The following is a 22819-nucleotide window of genomic DNA, read 5'->3' as shown; positions in this document are numbered from 1 at the left end:
GCAGCCAGTGTTTAGGCCAATATTATTTCAAAGCTCGAGAGGTTTCAGGCCCTGGGGGAGGGAAAGTTACACCTAAGAATCTTCACTCAACGTAACTTTATTTATTTGCCTCTGTGCCAAAAGTCAAAGGTGCTGATTCTTCACAACACTGTTGAAGAGCATAATTGAAGTTCTGACTTTATATATGAATAGTATTTTATATACACTGGTTTCTAGCTAGAGGTGAAATGAAACACACTTCACTGTTGTTACACATTTGCATTTACAACTCTTCCTCTTTGAAAGAACTGAGAGAAATGAACCCAACTTTAGTAAGGAAACTGAAACCACCAGATCCACCCCACTAAGTGCTACCTCCGGGAGATGAAGAGGCCGGTTACTTGCGGGATAGGAAAATTGGAAAATAACTCTATGCTCAATAAAATATGAAACCTGGGTTCAACACTCAGACACGCTGCTTGTGCCTAACTGAATCTATCCCACTGGAGAGCAAATCAGCAGCTGGGTCGGTGCTCGCCGTTTCTCACTTCTCACGACCTAAAGGTTGCCATTTGTGAGAAACTCATCGAAGTTGAATCAAAGTGACTTTTGGAAAGAGATGCCAATATAATCTGCAGTGTGCTCCGGAAATGTGTAACTTTACATACAAGGCAACGTTTCTCATTAAACACCCCCTCCCCCTTCACTTTCAACTTCCCCTTAAGATGGGGACAGTCACATAGACATTTTCCGAAAGTCAAAGAGAAAAATAAATACAAGCACCCCATCCCTGACCAGCGACGGGATTCGGGCGCCGGGTGAGGACGACGGGCACACCGCTCTGCGTCGCTCCGCGAACTGCTCCCGGAGGTCGCCAAGTTTCTCTTTCCCCCCTTCCCAGCACCCGCTAGTACCCAGGAGCGAAGGGGGCGGCCGCCCGGGCCGGCAGCACGCGACCTGCAACCCGGGGCCTTTTTTGATCGCCGGCCGCGCCCGGCGCAAGTGCCCGCGTTAGAGAGCCGCCGGGGCGCGCGTGGGCGCTAACTTCGCGCGGACCCTTGCGCCGCGCCCCATCGGTGCCCCTAGTCCCACGTCCCCCGGGCTCGGCAGGGGCCGGGCACCCACGCCGCCCTCCCCACCCCCGGGGGGGCGAGCCCACCCGCAGCAGCAGCAGCAGCAGTCGGGACGGGGCGGCGGGGGCCGCGGTCCGTTCCCCGGGAGGGCGCCGGGACCCCCACCCCGGGCGGTCCGCAGCCCCCGCCGCACTGGCGGCGTCCGGGCGAGCTCACCTGGCGGCTGGCGGCGGCCTCCGGGGCGGCCTCTGGGCGTGGGCCGGGCGGGGGCGAAAAGGGGGGCGGCGGGGGCCGGGGCTGCAGCCGGGGCCGCCGCCGCCTGCCTGGCCTGGCTCCCACACGCGCGGGCCGCGGCCGCCCCCGGGGAGTGCGGGGAGCGCGGGGAGCGCGGGTCCGGCGGCGGCGGCGGCGGCGGCAGCAGCGGCGGCGGCGGCGCGGCGCGGCTCAGGCGTCGGAGCGGGCGGCCGCGGGCGCCGCCGCCTCCTCCTCCATGGCTGTTTACCCGGCTGCATTGTGGGAATTTGACCTCCGCCGCCGCCAACCGCCGCCTCAGCCTGCGCCGCCGCCGCCGCCGCGCACGCCATGGGAGCCGTGACTGACGGTGAGGCCGCTCGCCGCCGCCCGGCCCGCTCCCCGGAGTCCCTCGGCCTCCCCCGGGACCCCCAGGCTCCACGGCCGCTTCCGGGAGTCCCCGGGCCTCCGCGATCGGACCCCTCCCCGGAGCCCGGGGCTTTCCCGGCCGCTTCCCCCGAGCCCTCGGCCTCGCTCCGCAGCCCCTCGTCCCCCTCGGAGCCCCTCTCGCTCCCGGGGCGGCTCGCTCTCCCGAGGCCACGCGGGGCCCGGGGGGTTGTGCTGGGATCGTCGGGGGGCCGGGAGGCACACGTGGGGGCCCGGGAAGGCTGGGAGCGCTGCGTGGGCGGGTGGTACCGGAAGGGGTCCGGGCTGTCGGAGGATGTGGTGGAGGAGCCCTCGGTGGGGGTGGGGGGTCCGAGAGGCCCGCGAAGGGGAGGAAGCGCGGGAGGCCCTGGCTCCGGGGGTCCCGAGGTCCGGTGGAGGGCTGCGGGGGAGTGCGAACCCCAGGGATGGGGCGAGGGTTTCGGGCCACGCAGGAAGGAGAGGCGTCCCGGGACGAGTGTACCAGGGGCGTCCGCGCCCAGCGGGTGACACCTGGAGGAGTCCTGGACCGGTGGGGCAGGGCCGCGACACGCTGGGGTGGATCACAGGGAGGCCCGGAGCCTGCCCGGCTGCGGGTGGGGAGGGAGCTGAGGCCCGGCCCGAAAAGGAGGTGTGGGCCGGGGTCTGCCGGCGGTCAGCGTGCGCGGGGCTCTGTGAGGCGACAGCCGCAGGAGGGGTCGGCCTCCTGGGCAGAGCGAGGCGGTGAGGTGCGTGTCTCGGGGAGCGTGCGTTGTCCGCGGGAATTGGGGGCAGGGCCGGAGGCTGCGTCTGTGGGAAGCTGTGTGGGAAGGTGGACCCGTGAGGAGGGGCCGCGGGTGGTCGGTGGCCTGAGAGCAGACGTGAAATAGGGTGATGCCTGGGGGAAGGCGAACGGGCTCCACGGGCAACTGGAGGGGAAACCTAAGACGGTTCTCAGTGTGGGAGGAAGGAAGTTCTGTGGCATCTGGGCAGGGGACATCCAGGGTCGCCGGGTCTACTTGAAGAGACAGTGACCAGTAAGCGTAGATGCCTATGGAGAGGCCACTTCTGAAAAATTGGAGGTAGAAGGGGCTCCACATTAAGGGGCTCGGCGCTGGGAAGCAGAGTAAAAGCCCCCAATTTGTGGATGTGAGAGTAGTGAAGTGGGAGGCTCTTAACGGTCCAGGTTCGTCGTTGGAAATTTTAACTTTGTTTCATTCCAGTTTGATTTATTCAGTAGATGTTTATCCCTCTGGGCTCGGCTTTGGGGTTACAGTCCAGAACCAACAGGCGAGACCTTTTGCCCCTCTGAGAATACGGTCTAGTGGGAAAGACACATTGGATAATTCTTTGTGAGCATGGTAAGCGTTTCCACAGGAGAAGTAAAGGTGAGAACTGTGGAAGCTTGTAGCAAAGATGGCTAATCATGCTTGGAGATCAGAAAGCGTCCCTGAAACAGTTACTCTTAGTCCCATTTTTGAAGGATACATAGACGTAGTTGGACTTGAATGACGTGTGCAAAAGCCCCAAAGTCTAGAAAGAACTCAAAAATGACAAATATTGGCTAGAATTTAGAAAGCAATGCATTTAAAAAACAACAACCACACTCTCTATGTGAAGAATGATGAGAGGAAGGGAAAAGTGAGGAGTTGTAAGTTCCCTCCCCTATTTCTAACATTTATACAGTGTTTATCGTATGTCAAACAGTGTTCTGATTATTATTCCCACTTTACAGATGGAACTGGAACACATGTATGTGAAGTAACTAGCCCAAGGTTGCACAGGTAGTAGGTTGTAGAGCCGGGGCTCTCAGCTGCTACAGCAGTGGTCCTAATGAGAGCTAATGGGGGCTCCATTGAAGAAGTAATGCAGAGAAGTGGACAGGTGGGGGAGAGATTTATGGGGGAGAATGTCAGGATCTCAACGATTGAGTGGATGGCAGGGGAAAGATGGAGGGTTATCCCAGGTTTCTGGTTTGAGTGACTGTGTGCTTGTTAGTCCTACTTCTCTTTATTGAGGTGGAGAACTTCAAAGGAGAGAGCAGTTTTGTCCTCCAGGAGATGGAAAGGGATGATGAATTCTAGTAAAGTTACAGACTACAGTCAAGGGCCCCCCACATCCTTAGAGGCTACAGGAATCTCCAGAAAGCTCTCTGACCTTGTGCAAGTTAATTAACCTCTTGGAGCATCAGTTTCATTCTTTACATGGGGAGAATAATAAAATTGACCCCATGGGGCTTTGAGTATTAAGTGCAATAAAAGTTGTAAAGTGCTTTGCACTGAGTCTGACACATAATGTTCAATAAATACTATTAAATGTAAGAGCTGGTTTACTCACCTCTTTCCACTTTCCTTTGATGAGAAATGTGTCTTCTTCCTCTTTCTCTTTTCAATTACAGTTGACATTCAATATTAGTTTCAGAGGTACAGCATAGTGGTTAGCTATTTATATAATTTACGAAATGATCCCCCTGATAAGTCTAGTACCCACTTGGCACTATATGTAGCTATTATAATATTATTGACTATATTCTCTATGCTGTACTTTACATCCCCATGACTATTTTGTAACCACCAATTTTTACTGCTTAATCCCTTCACCTTTCTCATCCAGCCCCCCAACCTCCCTGCCATCGGACAATCATCATTTTGTTCTCTGTATCTATGAGTCTGTTTCTGTTTTGCTAGATCATTTATTTTGTTGTTTAGATTCCACATATAAGTGAGATCATACAGTGTTTGTCTTTATCTGACTTATTTCACTTAGCATAAAACCCTCTAAGTCCATACATGTTGTCACAAATGGTTAAGTTTTCGTTCTTTTTTGTAGCCAAGTAATATTCCATGGTATAGGTGTTCCACATCTTTATCCAGTCATCTATTGATAGGCATTTAGGTTGTTTCTATATTTTGGCTATTGTAAGTAACGCTGCAATGAATATAAGGGTATGTATATTTTTTCGAATTAGTGTGTTGGATTTCTTTGGATAAACACCCAGAAGTGGAATTGCTGAGTCATAAGGCAGTACTATTTGTAACTTTTTGAGGAAACTCCATACTGTTTTCCGTAGTGGCTGCACCAATTTGCAATCCCACTAACAGTGCAAGAGGGTTTCCTTTTCTCCATATCCTCGCCAACATGTGTTGTTTGTTGATTTATTGATGATAGCCATTTTGGAAGGTGTGAGGTGGTATCTCATTGTGGTTTTAATTTGCATTTCTCTGATGATTAGTGACATTGAACATCTTTTCTTATGTCTACCGTGTTTCCCTGAAAGTAAGACCTAGCCGGACCATCAGCTCTAATGCGTCTTTTGGAGCAAAAATTAATATAAGACCCGGTCTTATTTTACTACAATATAAGGCCAGGTATAATATAATATAGTATAGTATAGTATAGTATAGTATAGTATAGTATAGTATAATATAATATAATATAATATAATATAATATAATATAATACCTGGTGTAATATAATATAATACCCGGTCTTATGTTAATTTTGGCTCTAAAAGACGCATTAAGAGCTGATGGTCTGACTAGGTCTTACTTTCAGGGAAACACGGTATTGGTCATCTGTATGTCTTTGGAGAAATGTCTCTTGAGGTCCTCTGCCCATTTTTTCATTGGATTGCTTGTTTTTTTGGTGTTGAGTTGTATGAGTTCTTTATAAATTTTAAATATTTTTATTGGGTGTTTCATTGGTGACTATCTTCTTCCAGTCAATAGGTTGTCTTTTTGTTTTGTTGATGGTTTCCTTTGCTGTGCAAAACCTTTTTAGTTTGATGTAGCCCCATTTGTTTATTTTTTCCTTTTGTTTTCCTTGCCCAAGGAGATATGTCAGAAAAAAATGTATTACTAAAAGCAATGTCAGAGAGTTTACTGCTTATGTTTTCTACTAGGATTTTTATGGTTTTGGGTCTTACATTTAAGTCTTTAATCCATTTTGAGTTTATTCTTGTATATGGTGTGAGGTGGTCTAGTTTCATTTTTTTGCATGTTATCTGTTAAGTTTTCCCAGCACTATTTACTGTATAATGACTGTCTTCACCCTATTCCTTCTTCCTCTCTTTAGTCTTCACAGATTGCCCTTCTCTGCCTGGTGACAGCCCATTTAGTCTTCAAGACCTACCTCATCTATTCCCCTTTTCTCTTTCCTAGAACCAGTTGCTCTTTCACCCACTAACCATATTATTTTATGCATATTGCTGCTATAGCCTTTAATACGTAATTAAGTCATCTGGCTTATTCTAGAGAATGTTTAATTAAGGCAGCTCACCATAATAAGTAAACATAAAATAAATGAGTGAGGACATAGGGCGAAAAGAACATGGACATTAGGAAAAACAAGAGGAAGTTAGAAGTGGGAGTGATCCTCAAAATTCTAGGGGTAAAGTCTGGTACATTTATTAAGAAAGCTACAAGTGGCTCTTGCTTCTCTTGCAGTCCAAACCAAGAGACAGGAGCTAGTCCATTCTGTGACCGAGTATTTATGAGAGAAAGCAACATTAGATCTCCAGGACAAGCAGCTTTTTCTGATTTAAATACTGGAGAAAAAGCTTATTTTGGGGGCTCTTATAAAGAAAAGCCAGTGTCACAGCCTTAACTTCTTTTTGGCACAGATGGGCTATCATTGGGCTCTTTCTTAGCACATCACTTACTTGGTCAAGAAGGCTAACTCACATTTAGAAAGTATTCTAGAGCCAATAGACGGTGTGGTTTAGGTGAATAGCTCTGGTGGTCTGCCTTAATTCAGAGCAAGATTTGTTTGCTTTAAGAATATCTAGACCATAGAGGAAAGGACAAACGACAACTTCTTCAGGCATTTCTCTATAAACATGGTTTTCCTCAACTGAGCTTTTGGTAAAAATCAAGCAGAAGTGAGTGATATGTGTGATAGGCCCACAAATCCCATACCTTTTAGGCACAATGCCAGGTGCTGGTTACTGCAATAAACTGCAGAGCAAGGCCTGAGTCCTACTTGGGGGGAGAGAAGCAATTGTGTGTGATCAATCAGTAAATAAGATAATTTCTGAGAAAGAACATGATTAATTTCTGAAGTTAATTGAGTTCTGGGAATGAACTAGATAGTATGTGAGAGAGTAATAAGGAAGGGCTGCCGACAGCTAGGTTAAAATAGGGGGATCAGGTATGACCACTCTGAAAAGTGACATTGAAAGTGAGACCTGCAGGGGTCAACTGTGAGAAGACCTTGGGGAAGTATTCCAGATAGAGCAACAACTAGTGCAAAGGCCTGAGGTGGAAACAAGCTCTTCTCCTTAGGGAAGATAAGGGAGGCAGCTGGGCTGGATCCAGGTGTGCCAGGGGGGTGCAAACAAAAGAAGGTCAGGAAAAATAAACCAGAAGGAGCTAGGCGGCAGGAAGAGGATTGCAGTGTCTTCTGTGGGTACTTGAAAATGATTGGAGGATTTTAAGCAGAAGAGTTAGTCATCCGATATACCCTTTAGAAGCTTCTGGGTTGCCGGGAAGAGAATGGATTCTAGGAAGGCAAGAATGGAAGCAGGGAGGCCAAGGAGAAATATTCCAAGCGAGAGACGAGGTGTGCTTGGATTAGGGTGGTGGCAGTGGAGAAGATTTTGAGAAGTGGGTGGCTTTGAATTCTGAAGATGATCTTGGAGGAGTAGCGGTGCCTTCTCTGGCATCAAAGAGGGCTGACGTTCCCTTGGGAGTCTGAATCTGAAGTGCCGGCGGTGTTGTGCCCTCCTGGAATCCTTACACGCGGGTCTGCGTTTGCGATTGAACTGGGAACTCTTGGAGGAGGAGCTCCCTATTTCCTGCACCCAGCCCAAGGACACATTGGTTACTTGGAGGAACTGCCCCACCTCAGAGGGGAGGAGACACTGAACGATATTATCACCAACACAATCATTTTATAGATGGAAAGATGGAGGTCTTGGGACGTTAGTGACTTACTGTCATGTAGCCAGTTATTGGCAAAGCCATTCTCGCTCCTCTGTTGCCACCGCAGCATTTAGGCTAACTGAAAACAGTTTACATGTTGTCACTGTTAATTTAAACTATGTTCACAGTTTGTATTTTGTATGTGTTAATGTAAAGGGCGTTAAACAGTGTTAGTATCCTGATAGAAATTGTTGCAGAAGCCCTCGTTGCGGTATAAGAGCACATTAGATAGATGTATTGCTGTGCCGGAGCAACAGATGGGAGACGAGAAAGGGGAGCAGCGGGAGGTGGCTGTACATTCCATTTAATAGAGCTTGTTGGTTTTGACAGGCTTTTAAAAGTAGAATGTGTAATGCATGGATATATGCTTGTTAAAATTTGAAATAATGGTTTGAAATATGCCTATGAAAAATGTGACAAAATAATGGACTTATACTATGACTTTCTAATAATAGAATTGTGTATGTTTTCCTATGACTGCAGAGGTGACACCACTTAGTATCTGTAAAGGAAGGTAATAATACATATTCTATAGGGTTGTTTCAAGGATGAAGTGTGGTACTGTATGTAACGCACTTTCAAGTTGAGTGACTATTTTATTGTCCAAACCTGGACACTTTTCATAGTGAAAGGAAACAAACAAGATGTATGGTCATCCAATAGAAGTGTATAAACACTGTATAAGTGTCTGCTGCTGCTCTTATGGCCATGTGAATTGCTGATCCAGTGTTAATTAGACACTTGTGGGCACAGGGTTTTTGTTTCTTGTGTTCTTTTTTTCACTAATGCCAGTGAATTTGTCCACTTTGTTACCTCGCCTGTGGCCCCAGCCCAGGGGTTACTGCTGCAGTTCCACTGTTAAATAAATGATTGTTTAGCCAAAATAAATGGTTTCTCAAAGCAAGATTGGAGTTTCAACCTTGACTTGATTAGCACCTTACTATGAATACTTAAATAAATCAAGAGAAAAAGGACCTCAACACGATATTTTTGCTTTTGTTTTTTTAAGTAATTTACTTTGGCATAAGCAATTTATTTAGACTGGTCCGAAGTGTCTCACGAGAGGTCAATATTTACATGAAGGAGTCAAATTATCTTACTTATTGTTCTTTCCACCTACCTTTTTTGTGTCTTCTTAATAGGGTTGCTTTAAAAAATGTTTTAATGATTTTAAGCTTCTTGAAATCGGGGGCTAAGGTGTTATTTTACCATGAGGAATCTAACACAATGCAATATATGTAATTCAGCTTAATAACTCTAGAGCAGTGGCGAACTAATGATAAATCTAACAGGAACCTGCACACACGTTGTTTTTACAAGGCCTTAGTCTCGCTCAGGTCAAGCCAGTTTTCTTCTTGTTGTTAACACATCATAGATTTACCAAAGCACACTGATTTTTTGATACAGGAAAAATGGAAAAAACAAACCTCAAAATGACCAGTAAGTTCACTACCCAGGTAACCACTGTTAGTATTTTTTTTTAATAACACATCAGAAAATTCAGGAAGAAATGCACCAAGTGACAAGTGAACCATCCATTACTAATCCCTGCCCCCAAAGGTGATCACTATAAATTCTGTTATTTTTGTGCCCTTCCAGAATGATTTTTAAATGCCCATGAAAGGTAGAAAGCATCACTGGTGCCAGACTTCTGAGTTTGAGTCCCAGCTCTAGTTCTTACTTCCTGTGACATTTAATTTTGGGCAAGTAAAAATATTTTTTTACCTTCATCAGTAAAATAGGGTAATAATATCTACTTTATAGGGCGATTGTGCAGATTAAATGTTTACATGTGAAGAGCGCTTAGAACAGCACTTAGCATATCGCAAGCGTATCTGTTAACATGCCTCTGTGTGTGTGTGTGTGTGTGTGTGTGTACTTTAAAATTTTACACAAAAATTTGCACACTTCTGCATTATACTTCTATAATTAACGATATAGCTTGGCGCTCTCCCTGTCTCATTCTTTCATATCAATGTGTATTCTATTTTTAAAACTAATCCCCTAGTAAACATTTAGCTCTTTTCAGTTTTTTCCTCTTACAAATAGTGTTACAATGGAGATATTTGTATAGATGTTTTTGTACATTTGTACAAAATGTATATAAATTCTAGGAGACAGGTCAAAGGGCATATGTGTTTTTAATTTTGACACATATTACTACATTGCCCTAGTGTCAGATGTTTTTCACTGTAATCCTGTCCCAAATTGTTATCCCTTCCCATGGTGTTCAGTTTGGATCCAGAGGGTTTAGGAGCACCAGGAAAAAGCCACTGGTGTGTTTGTGTGCTTGCTCAACTGCTTTTAGAAAGGAAATGCTAATCTTCAGTGGTAGATGCCAGGATAGCTACTTCCTAGAAGCAGGTAAGGTGGCAGTGCTGTGAGGGCGTCCAGTGTGCAGAATGAGGGTAGCTGGGACCTAGGAGGAGGTTGCAAAGCAGTGTGGCTCTTCTTGCCACTGGCATCCAGTCTTGACCTGTCCCTAAAGAGGTGTTTTGGGAGTTAGTTCACCATCATCTCCCAAATTGTTTCTTTCCTTTTTTGAATAATTGCTCCTAGATGTTCTAAAAAGTCGTTTGTAATCAAAGTTTTAATAGCTACTGTGGGGAATAACAATGAGGGGTTTTGAAAGGAATGTTAGTCTGGGTTTATGAGACATTGCCCTTTCCACGCTAATATGAGCACAGTTAAAATGGCTGCATCACTGACCAGAGGCTTCGAAATGGAGAGTTGGTCCAGTGACTGTCAAGGAGTCATTTCCTCCTGCCTCTCTGCTTATGGAAAGTGGAGTACTAAAAGGACTTTTTGAGGCTTATTTAGTGTCTTAAGTCATTTTATATTTCTTGTAGGTATAGGTTGGCAGATAAGACAGGAAGGGGTCTAAAATGCATCCCAATTTTAGGAATAAATATTTGCTTATTAGCATACAGATGTCATAACAGATTTGAAAGTGATTTTGAATGGTAGGCATTTTGTAGGGGTATAGTACAACATATAACTGAATCCAGTAGAAAATCTTCCTGTAAGAATAAAGTCAAGTGGAAAACTATCCTCAGGGCAGATGTTAAGTATTTTGGTTTAAAAGCTCTTTGCAGATGGCGTTGATCCTCATGGTCAGTACAGAAAGTAATTATGACAACTAAGGAATGATGTTCAAAACATCATTAAAATAGTCTCTAAGCCTCTTGACTCTTTTTACAGGGTGAATCAAGGCCCGCCAGAATGATCAATATTAGCATTCACATTGCTTATGAAGAACTTCAAGCACGATAATCATTTATGAAGTCAATGTGTATAGTAAGCAGAACATGTTTTAGGTGTGTTCAGTCTAGAGCTAATTGATGAGATACCATTAAAAACGATAATGGTGTGCCGTGTGTTACGAACCACCCGTAGCAGGCGCCCTTTAAGTTTAAAAAGCACACAGGCTGCTGTTGTATGAAAGGAGAGAAGGTGAGCCCTCCCCTTGACAAGGATAGAAGAGGCCTGGGCCTAACAACGTGCGTACGGTTAGGCATTGCCACTTACATCCTGGCACCTAACCATCATTTTATGAGTTGGAAAATGGTTTGCATTTACACCTGTAAATTTATTCATCCTTTTCATTTATGTAAGGTTTTTGTGCTCAATTCTCAACTCTTAAGAGATGATGACAAATTTTGTTTTTCTACTGTCACGTGAGAACATTAGGCCCCACCAACACGTCACGGTGAGGAAGATAAAAGTGCTGCGGTAAAATCAATCAATAAATCAGTCAATCGAACTCAGGCAGTTTTCAAACTGGCAACTTACCCCTTTGTTTTATTTTGTTGCTGGTAGAGCTGTGTTTACTTTATATATGAAGTATGAAGTATTATATATGGTATTTCAGTAATTCTCATTCCGAGAATTTTTTAGGCGTCAACTCTCTATGAAGTTTAAGCTAGAAATAGTGTGACCTTGCTGTATGAAGCTTGAGACAGAAACAAATTTGTAAGAAATCATAACTGGATCAAACTTTGTATGCATAATTACATAATATATATCTACATAGGTGTATAAGTAGCTCTAGAGATATATCTTCAACATTTACTCACTTTTTAACATTTTTAGGGTGATACAAGTTATGGATTACATTTAACATAAAGATAGGGATAACTTTTTTTTTCTGCTTTCCTACTGTAAACAGGCATTGCGCTCCTTTGTATACTTTTATTTTCATACTTTCAAGCAGTCCTTCAAAGTGGATAGCTTCATTCTCATTTACAGATGAAGTTAAGTACTGGTCACACACACTCACATGGACACACATACACACACTCACATGGACACACATGTACACGTACACACACTCACATGGATACACATACACACACTCATGGACACACACGTATATACACATGGACACGTACACTCACATGGACACACATGTACACACACTCACATGGACACACGTACACACACTCACATGGACACGTACACACTCACATGGACACGTACACACACTCACATGGACACACGTACATACACATGGACACACGTACACTCACATGAACACACGTACACACACTCACATGGACACGTACAAACACATGGACACGTACACACTCACATGGACACACGTACACACACATTGACACCTACACACACTCACATGGACACACACGTACACACTGTGGACAACTCTGAACGTTGGCCCCAGTTTCTGACTGGTGGCCCAGGAGTCTGGCTGTGACGAAATGCTCTTAGAAGAAAGAGGGCAAGGGCTGAAGCCAGAAAGGGCCGTGACTGCCTTGACGGAATCTGCCCGACCGGCACGACCCACGCTCCCCTGTGTTAGCGTGGGCCCCTGCCTTCTCCTAAGCGATTCTCTGCCCAGCCCTACCTGCCATCCAGGACCTGTGATTCTGATCTCTACTTTCATTCGTGCCATTTTAGCCTCTAACTGCATATGCTGTGGTAGCCTCCTAGCTAGCGCCCTGCCTTCGGCCTTTTCACAGTTGCAGTCCCTTTTGTACTCTGCCCTCAGCTTAATCCTGCTAAAAAGTCCTGCCTGTGAATCTTTAACAATTCCCAGTTGCCTCCCTGCCAGGTCCAAGTCTACTAGCATGGCAATTGCTAGTGTGGACTCCCACAGTCTGACCACAGGCTGCCTTTATGTGCCTGGGCCCCCATAACTGTCTTCACGCACCCAGCCTCCCTAGTGTTCTAGCTCTCATTTCCCAGGTCCAGCCTTTCATTCCCCTCCTCTGCTGTAGCTCACCGCTTTCTCCCTGCCTGGAGTGGGGGACAGGAATGCACTTTAGCGTGCTCGCTTTTTTCTTTTTTAACAGCTTCATTGAGGCGTAATTGATATAACAGGCCCGCACATACCATATTTAATGTGTACAGTTTGTTGCATTTGGACATATGCAAACCTGTGATACCATCACCACATCGTAGCTTTCTTTTTCAAACAACAGCTAGCAGACTGAGTACTCATATAATTCAAAAATCAAATAATATAAAAAGATGTTTCCCCATTTTCCAGTCTGTTTCCCCATCTATGCTCTGTATGCTGTCCCTCTCTCGGTAACCCCTTTTATTAGTTTCTTGTATGTCCATATATATACACATGAATATATATATTCTTATTCTCCCTCATGTTTACATGAAAGGAAACATGCCAAACATACTGTTCCTCACCTTGCTCTTTTAGCAAGTTATCTTGTGATCTATTTCAGTACATAAACGTTTGTTTCCTCCTCCTTTGCTTTTTTATAGCTTCACAGTATTTCATCATACTCCTGTACCAAAATTTACTAGTCCCCTGTTGATGGACTTAGGTTATATTGTATCTGTGCAAATATATCTAGGATTGTTGGTTCAAAGGGTGTATATGTTATTTGAAATTTTGATTAGATGCCTTTTAGATTTTTGATTGCTGATTTTTGAGTATCTAAAGAGCACCTCATATTCCATTTCCCCTGAACACCCCCCCTGCCCCCCAAGCCACGGGGAGCTGTCCCCCTAATCCCCACTATTGTGTATGTCTGCATCACTCACTTAACAGCCACAGCCGCCTCTGTGTGTGTTATTGCTCCAACTAGAGTGAAAGAGCTCAGGTCTTTATTTCACTTCCTCAGAACTTCCTCTGGTACCTGTGGCCTCTGGTACTTGCTCATTGATCAGATATTCATGTCTTTATTCAAGAAGAGAAATCTCTGCTTTGGTCCTGAAAAGAAGGTAGTTGCCTGCTATTTCTAGTGTTTCATTGATACAGAGCTCTCTTTGGAGGACAGGGGTCCCATGCAGGCACCACAAATCCAGTTTGAAAATATTTATTGAGCATCAGAAATGTAAAGACACAGTGTGAGAGGCTGGGGAGGAATCAATGAACAAGACATAGAATCGGCCCTCATGAATCCTTGGCCAAGTTTATTTGGCCTGTACAGTGTTTTAAACATTTTTCAAAAGCTTTTGTAATGGGGATATTACACGCATACAGAAAAGTGCACAGATCTTAGGTAGGCAGCTGGAAGGATTACAGAATCTGAAACATTTTTTTGTTCGTCATCAAACTTTAAAAAATCTCTTGAAAAACCAGTTCTGGTAATAGCTTCCCCTTTAGTCAGAGTATTCACTCCCAACTTCCCTGTACCTTATTTCCTATTCCCCTAGTGCCTTTAATTTGCAATCCCTGGTCCTCAATAGGATGCCCAGGAATCTTGAAGGAAGAAGTGGTTTCCTGGGGGTTTGAAAGAGTAGAGATAAAACTGGCAAAGGAATTTAACAGTGTTAGTCGAATACCAGACTGTTCACTCATCAGATGTTTATTTTAACAAAGTTAAAACATTTTTGTAGTTTAAAAAATCAATTCTTTTTCTCATTTTAATCCTTCAAGGACTGTGTTTGTCTCAGTCTCCTCAAATAACATGTTGGTGGTTAAAAACTGAAAGCATTAATTTGTATTTTAAAGGGTAAAATCGAAACACCTGTTGAATCTGTAGTTTGAGCAGCCTGTCAAAGCCGTAACTCTGAGAACAAAATCTAATTCTAAAATGTTTATCTGATGTTGTCACAGAATAGATTTGGAGCCATCTGCCTTCCAAAGTTTATCTCCGCTGCACCTGCGCTCAAAAATACTTCTGCCTACACACAGGAACTACGTATTGTTTAAAGATTTTGCTGTTGATTCATCATGCAGGCTCTCCAGGAATTGTTTACACTTTAAAACTTATTATAAAATAACTGCATACACATAGAAAAATCAAAGAAACACAAGTCTACGAAGCCATTTAAAAAATTAAATCTGTTCTCATCCTCTCATTCCTCTCACCAGAAACAACCACTATTACCAGTTTCTTGTTTATCCGTCCAAAGATATTCTCTGAATATACAAACACAACACGTGTGTGATGTGTGCACACATATGCAGACAAAGCCTCCTCTTTGCTACACAAATGGCAGCAAACTGTGCTTCTCTGCACCTGTTTGTTTTCATTTTACTTAACATATCGAAGGAGATTTCGTGGCTTCAGTATGGACACCCACACTTACTCTTTTGGCTGCATGATGTTAAATGTTTCATAATTTAACCAGTCTCTTGCTGGTGAATATTTAGGTTTGCAATCTTTCTACTACAAACAGCACTGCTAAGAACATCCTTTTACATTTTATTTTTGCGCATGGGTGCACATGTGTCTATAGTATGAATTCCTAGAATTGGAATTATGGGGTCAAAAGTATGTGCATTTTAAATAGTGTTTGTCACTGCCCAGTTGCCCAACGTAGTGAACCGTGAACCGGCTTACATTCCATCGGCGTGTGTAAGTGCAGTTTCTCAGCACCCTTGCTAGCACTTTTATTATCAGGTCTTTTGATTTTTTGCAGTCCGATAGATGAAAATGCTATTTTATTGTGGTTTCAGATTGCCTCTGTCCTGTTACGATCCAGGAGGAACACTAGCTGAGGGCTGCCAGCCAGCAGTTTGGTGTCACCCTTCTTGCTCATCAGCACCGTCTGCACTCCTCTTCCTCGTTTTCTTTTCCTTGGAGCAAAAGTGAGACAGACTTGTTAAAAGAAAGAGAAAAAGAAAAAGAAAGTCCTCATGGGGAAAGAACATTACAGATATAATAACTACATTATACATTTTTAAAAAACAAATCCATTCCTTTTTCTCTGACCCATCTTTCGTTCTCTTTTCTTGTCTGTCACTACATCTTTTAAGTCTTCTTTTCTCTCCATTCTTTTTATCAGTATCTCACATGCGTCAGAGACATGGAAACTACAGTCTTCTTCCTGTCTGAACAGGTTTTTCCAAAAAAAGTTCTCCAAGAATTACTGTTTTATTTCTTTGGTGGTACCTGAAAATTATTTCTGCTCAATAGCCCAGCAGTAGAATCCCAGTTCTGTGAGGGCAGAGCTTTGTACTGTTGTAACCCCAGCCCCAAGAATAGTAGTGCCTGACACAAATAGACTCTCAATTACTTTGTGTGTGTGTGTGTGTATATAGTAGTAAAACCCACATAACATAAAATTGACCGCTAACAACTTTTAAATGTACAGTTCAGTGGCATTAAGACACATTTCAATAATTTTCTTTTGGGTGAATGAATATGTAGTGATATCGGTTATTTGTTCCTGAACCTTAACAAGAGCCAAATGGTCTTCTTTCTTCCAGACGAAGTCATACGGAAGCGTCTCCTAATTGATGGAGATGGTGCTGGAGATGATCGGAGAATTAATCTGCTAGTGAAAAGTTTCATTAAATGGTGCAACTCTGGATCCCAGGAAGAGGGGTATTTCATTTTACTGTTGTTTCTATACCAATGCCCTGATGAGATTTTAGACCATATCCACAGCCCTGTTAATATTGCAAATTTTCACTCACCTTAAATGTCCAATGGAGTCAACTCCTGGTTAATCAAGAGTAAATTTTTCTGGCCTTTACTTCTCTTAAGAGGCCTGCTTTATGTTTATTAAAATGTGCAGAAGGCATAGTGGTAAGAAGATTAAATTTAGGTTTATTAATTTGGTCATTTTTAGTTGATAAGTGTTTATTTAGCAAGACAAAATACCTAAATGAAATGTTCTTTTAAAATAAACTAATAAATTCCTGCAAAGTTTTATATATATTTAATAATTTTTAACTTAGAAAAACTTTCCTCATTTGAATTAGCTTTCACATAGATAAATAATTACATAGAGTGAAAAAAACATAGTGAGAACAGAATTGTTTACATAAAAAAAAGGATACTTGATCAAAACATTTAAAAAAGTACTTAGAACAAAATTCAAACAAATAGCTGTTTGAATTAAGCTTATATTGATAAGAACGACAGTGCCATCTTTGGATTTGTAACTAAAGCAGTTTATAAAGTCAAGTATACTACATTTGGAAAAAGAAAACAAGGGACAGATATTGTAAATGATTTTAAATAAAACAAAGGATTATCTTAGAACTTGATATAATGTAATTAGCAAATCTTTGCCTGCACTGTAACAGTTCAACTTTGGCAATCCACGAAAATCTTTATTCTGTTTCTCTTTCTTTTTCATTAGATACAGCCAGTACCAACGGATGCTGAGCACACTGTCCCAATGTGAATTTTCAATGGGCAAAACATTGCTGGTATATGACATGAACCTCAGAGAAATGGAAAATTATGAAAAAATTTACAAAGAAATAGGTAAAGAAACTTAAAATAATTACTGTTTCTCTATCTGTGATTTTAATTTTTATGGTCTAAAGGAAACAATACCGACTAACATTTTTCTTTGGTTAGTGGTAAAATAATAATAATAATATTAATAGAAAGAATACAGTAAATGTTGGTTATAAAAATGTGTTCTTATATGATACAGTACTTTAAGTTAACAGTTATTTTTAAAATGCCAGCATCTATTTTATTAGCAATGCAATTAAATTTAAGAACACATTTTAGAATTGAAAATAGATGGAGATTATACATGTTGTTGTAACTGTTAAAAATCCTTTTTATATAGAATGCAGCATCGCTGGAGCACATGAAAAAATTGCTGAGTGCAAAAAGCAAATTCTTCAAGCAAAACGAATACGAAAAAATCGCCAAGGTAAGGGTTTTGTGGGAGTTAGTGTGCAAATACTTTATTACTGATTAGATTTTCATGCTGTTTTTAATGTTGTGAGGTAAAATCTCTGGGTAGAATCAAGCTGAATTATAAAAAAGAATTAGTAGCCAAACTTAATTCTTTAAAACTGTATTATTCTTTAAAATAGTGGAGAAGGAAGGCTATGCTGAAAAAAATTTTTATTTCCTGGATTGTATTGATTATCCAAGTAATTCTTAAGTATTCATTGTTGTACTGTCTTCAGACTCCTTTGCCTAAATAATATTATGGTTAATCAGCAAAAGCAATTTACACAACTACACTAAATTTAGAGTTTTGTTTGTTGTTTGTTTGTTTGTTTGTTTGTTTAATGGAGCTACTTTCAGAAAGAAAAAAGAAAAGAATTTAAGCCTATTGAGTTTTTGTTAAGTACAAAGCAAGCAAGTATTTACAAGCTGCCTAAATAATAAGAGGACGGTTAAAGTTTAGTTGTGTTTTGATCTCTTTTAAGCAAACGGATACATCCTTTTTAAATTAGGATACGTCCTTATTGCAGGTCATAAAAACTATTTCAAAATAGTGTTTAATGGCAGAGGCATTGCTCCTCTTATAACGTAAATTGAAAGAAAAATAAAAACTGTAATGTGTAATCATAATTGTGACATATATGAAAAACTAAAAGGAAATAGAAAATGTATATGGTTATTTTGGGTTTGTGGGTTTTTATGGCTTAAATTCTTCTTTTTTCTACACCAAGCATATATTATTTTGTAATCCAAAAAAATTTTATTAAAAATCACTTTTATTGAATTAATATGCTGATTTCCAAAACAATGAATTTTACTTTTTAGTGAGCTAATTAAGATGATGTTTGACTCCTAATTTTAAAAGTTGTTTTTTTAATTCAGTCTAAAATGCATGTGGTCAAGTTTTACAGACCAATTTTATAGCAAGATATATCAACTTAATAATTAATATGAATTCTGAAATCATTTAAAATGTTTTTGCAGTCATTTTGTTGACTGATGAGGCTGTTAAATGAATGCTACTATTTATTATTTCCTAAAAAAAGTTAACAGGCGATACATGACTTATCTTGGAGGTCTCAGGGGAACAGAAACATGGTTCCTGAATTTTAAATCATTTCTAAGCTTCTGAAATCTTTACCTTTACAATGAGTAATTTGCTGTTGTCTACGATCTGAAATTAATGGTATTTTACCTTGCTGATCTTTTATTTGCTGGGCAAATTGTGAATAGCATCCTCTTCACAATTAGTCCACTTGATAATTCACAACGACTTAAGAGCACTTACACTTATCCTGGCCCCTTCTCTTCTGCCCACGAACAGGTACATGGAAAACAGAGTGGGAGCTGAAGTCTTTGTTTGCAACACCTTTGAAATCACGTGTCATTACAGTTGTAGTTGAATCAAGTGAAACTGGCAATACTCTTTCCATCCGTCAACATTGTCATTTCTTTACTATGAAAGTGATTAGGAGAGACGTGATAGTATACATTTTGCTTTGATATCCAGGTTCAAAAAAAACCTTAATTTTATAAATATTTTTATGTCTTTCAGAATATGATGCTTTGGCAAAAGTGATCCAGCATCATCCAGACAGACATGAGACATTAAAGTAAGTTAAGAGTTAAGAGCTTTACTTGAAAGTAGGATTTCTAGGCGGGAATTCCCGCCCGTTCTCAGGAATTTTTTTTTTGCCTTCCCATTCCCGAACCCTGACATTAAACTGTTTTCTCTTCTCCATAATGAATCATTTTCACAAAGTGTTGGCTGATACTACCAACCACCTGGGTTCAAGGAGCCAATTTTCCCGATTTCCCAACCAACTTTTCTAGGAATTTGGGAATGGGAAAGCAAAAGAAATTTCTGAGAACAGGTGGGAATTCCCACCTGGAAACTCTAGCGATAAATAGGAAAAATGTCTAAAAGATACATTATGAATAGTACGTTTATTTCCCATTATGGGTATTACTGGGTTCAAGGAGCCGATTTTCCCGATTTCCCAACCAACTCTTCTCAGGATTTGGGAACGGGAAAGCCAAGAAAATTTCTGAGAATGGGCAGGAATTCCCATCTGGAAACCCTACTTGAAAGTAACTAATCTTTCTACATAAATGTTTACATACTGGCCTGTGCATTCCAGTTTTACAGGAATATATATGTGCTAAAAAGAAGGATCAGGTCATCAATATTGCATATTTTAATACTATTGATTAGATTTTTTTATTCCTCCTGCCTTATTGCCTATAGTTTTAAAATAAATGCATGTAATATGCATCAATATGAAAATGAATAAATAGAATATGGTCTACTCATATAGTGGAATATTAAATAGCAGTTAAAAAGAATAAAGTAGATACACACTTTTTAAACACAGATCTCAAAATTATAATCAGAGGGAAAAAACAGAAGACAAATGTTAAATGACTCCTAAGTTTCTAAAATATATATAGAATAATAACCATTTATAAAAGTTACAGCCTCCCCCAAATATTATATACTAACAGTGTATATTATTTAAAGACACAAATATATACATTAGAAAAGGATTGGAATGATATAGTGATTGCATGAATGGGAGATAAAGGAAGAAAAAAGGCCCGTGATGGAGGACTAGGGGTAAGGTTCAAACTGTATTTCAAGTTAATCTGCAATGTCTTATTTCTTTTACCAAAAAAAATAAAAATAAAAATTTGAAATAAGTATGACAAAATGTTAAAACTTATCAATTCTTGGGGTTTGATATTCTATTATCTCTGTTTTCCTATCTAAAAATTTAGGTTTGATGAAAATTAAGTACATATTTAGAAGTTAAGAAGAAAACCTCTTTGCTTTAAAACTGAGCATAATAGAGTGGTATAATTCCTTATCCTTTTTATTTTTAATTTTTAAAATACTACCTAGTAACTAAAAAGTTAGGTATTAATTGTGAATTTTGTTCCCCCAATTAGCAAACTATAACTGTTTTTTTTTTTTTTTTTTCAGGGAACTGGAGGCTCTGGGAAAAGAATTAGAGCACCTTTCACATATTAAAGAAAGCGTTGAAGATAAGGTATTTGCATAAGTGTGTTAGCCATCATGATATGTCTATGTTTATAGATCAATGTGTATTAATATTTTTCTTGTTAACACAGCTAGAATTGAGACGGAAACAGTTTCACGTTCTTCTTAGTACCATCCACGAACTTCAGCAAACACTGGAAAGTAAGTAGAAATCATTTCATATAAATGTTTATGCAGATTTTTAAATGATCCAGGGGCATGCCTTCTAAAATATACATCTTAGAGAGTCCACCTTCAGCTTCAGAACAGCGGTATAGCTGTATGACATTAGAAGGTACTCATGTTGCTCAACTTTCTGAATATATGCAGAAAGTCTCAATTAGTAGTAATCCATGATTTAAACACATATCCAGTAGTTTACATTATGAGAAACCAAGGATGATAGATTTGGAGTTTTTCTTGGTTTACTATAGTTTACTGCTATAAAATAATGATTCAGGATCCAGGCCGGCCATGGAAAGTGAGTGGACTCATTAGTGCATACCACCTTTGCATAGCCAGTGAACAGTGAGTGCTTTGGGGGAACTGGAGACTTGCTCTTCCTGTTGACTATAGCCAATCAGAAATTTCTGTCTTACCTGATCTGATCGTTTTCAAGAAAAGCCTAAGACCTAGATTCTTTTTTTTTTTTTAGTGAAATCTATCGCATAAATTTTACATTTTGATTCAGCTAACACACAACAACCAAAACAGAACTTTTAAAACCAAACATTTGTGTGGGCATATTACAGTCATAGGCTGTCATTTTGCCATGCTTGTTTTAAACTTATTTGGTTAATAAAGGATAAAAATGTTTTCATGTATTCATTAAATATATAATTTAAGCAAATTTGACTAAGGTTTTATGTTTCTTTCTCAACTGCAGATGATGAAAAGCTCTCAGAAGTAGAAGAAGCTCAGGAAACAAGTATGGAAGCAGATCCTAAGCCGTAGACAAGCTAATCGCTCACCATTCCCAAGACAAAGTAGCAACATGATCTTAGTGTGTTTAGAATTTGTGTGCTCTTGAGATATTTAGTTTTGACAGTGAACTACTTTGCTTTTAGATATTAATGTACAGTTCATTCATATTTCTTCACACAGAAGAAAATGACTTCAATATAGATTTTTTTTTTGAAATAACTTTTTTATTCTTAAACTTAAAAGACAGGAAGCAACATCCAAAAATTTTTAATAAAATGTTTTCAAGCCAGACATGTTTGCCTTAGCATTCTAGGTAGTTAACTGTTAACATTGATTTGCTTACAAAATAAGTTGAAGATTGTGAGAAGGTGGTGTTTCTAGGATGTGCGTGAGAAAATGAGTCAAGTTCTGGAAATTGTTATCACTTTTAAAATGGAGTACATGAATAGCTTCCGGAAGGCTATGAACTTGTAAAATAATGTGCAAAATGTTTGTGGTGTATGCTCATTGTGGGGCAGTTTCCATATAAAGAATCCCTGGTTTTAGAGGTAATAACAAGATTCAAAGCAACTATATGCATTATTTTCTAGATCTCTTGCCTTAGTACTTGAACAATGTAGTTGTTAAATGTTTGGTTCATATGTTTTCTCTCTACTGGTTTGTTCTTTAGGAGTCATTTTCAGTGGGGAAAAATGTATTGGTAAAGTGTAGTCTGAGATAAATAGTCTGTGAAGATGGTCTTGCATAAAGCATTTCATGATCTTTATAAAAATTAAGCTAAGGCTGAATCACTTGTAATTTTCTTAAATATTGAATCACATTTTTAATACTTGTTAGGTTCCATCCTTATTCACTTATTTTAGTTCAAAAATCTGGCACTGTATGAATCATACCTTAATAATGTTACATTTTTGTAGTTTTAATAAGAATTCTTATCTTTAAAAAGGAAAGTTTAAAATTAGCTCAGTAGTAGTCATATTAAAAGTGTAATACCTTTAAATGCTTCCTCTAACTTCATCTGCCAAATCATGGGAGAAATTTATTTGCAGAAAGGCTCTGCCTTAATAAATGTTTCTGTTTTCCTTTACTAGTAAGATTCATGAAGCAAAAATTTGCTTATATTGACTCAGAATCAAAAATCAATTTTTGACAAAGCATTTTTAAAGGATTATG

At 40.5% G+C, this 22819-nt stretch overlaps 2 protein-coding genes and 1 non-coding gene across 10 annotated transcripts in view; 2 read left to right on the top strand and 1 right to left on the bottom strand.

Annotated features, from left to right (window-relative positions):
• ATXN7 (ataxin 7) overlaps nt 1-1406 on the bottom strand; it is a 128527-nt gene extending 127121 nt beyond the window's left edge. For all 5 annotated transcript variants that reach the window (XM_074313234.2, XM_074313230.2, XM_074313233.2 and 2 more), the window contains exon 1: nt 1269-1406. The gene's annotated coding sequence lies outside the window, so the exon portion shown is untranslated. The remainder of the gene's footprint in view (nt 1-1268) is intronic.
• Nucleotides 825-22733, top strand: THOC7 (THO complex subunit 7). 4 transcript variants are annotated; one of them, XM_074313236.2, is made up of 9 exons: nt 1521-1653; nt 15495-15626; nt 16248-16365; nt 17129-17256; nt 17573-17659; nt 19238-19295; nt 20666-20732; nt 20815-20884; nt 21609-22733. In XM_074313236.2, the coding sequence occupies exons 4-9, from the start codon at nt 17148-17150 to the stop codon at nt 21674-21676; spliced, it is 459 nt and encodes a 152-aa protein (XP_074169337.1). In that variant the 5' UTR covers nt 1521-1653; nt 15495-15626; nt 16248-16365; nt 17129-17147; the 3' UTR covers nt 21677-22733. The 4 variants fall into 4 exon arrangements, with proteins under 4 accessions (XP_074169338.1, XP_019583918.1, XP_074169337.1 ...); XM_074313237.2 differs by lacking the exons at nt 1521-1653; nt 15495-15626 and adding an exon at nt 825-849; XM_019728359.3 differs by lacking the exon at nt 15495-15626 and having other exon boundaries at nt 1474-1653.
• LOC141567372 (U6atac minor spliceosomal RNA) lies at nt 11038-11160 on the top strand. Its single transcript, XR_012489967.1, has one exon. It is a non-coding gene; the product is annotated as a U6atac minor spliceosomal RNA (small nuclear RNA).
• Nucleotides 22734-22819: the final 86 nt, after the last annotated feature.

This window comes from Rhinolophus sinicus, chromosome 5, assembly GCF_057876585.1.
Source record: "Rhinolophus sinicus isolate RSI-liver-muscle chromosome 5, RSI-T2T, whole genome shotgun sequence".
NCBI classification, from domain to species: Eukaryota; Metazoa; Chordata; class Mammalia; order Chiroptera; family Rhinolophidae; genus Rhinolophus; species Rhinolophus sinicus.
The sequence above is the reverse complement of the archived record's forward strand: the minus strand, read 5'-3'. Positions and strand labels throughout refer to the sequence as shown.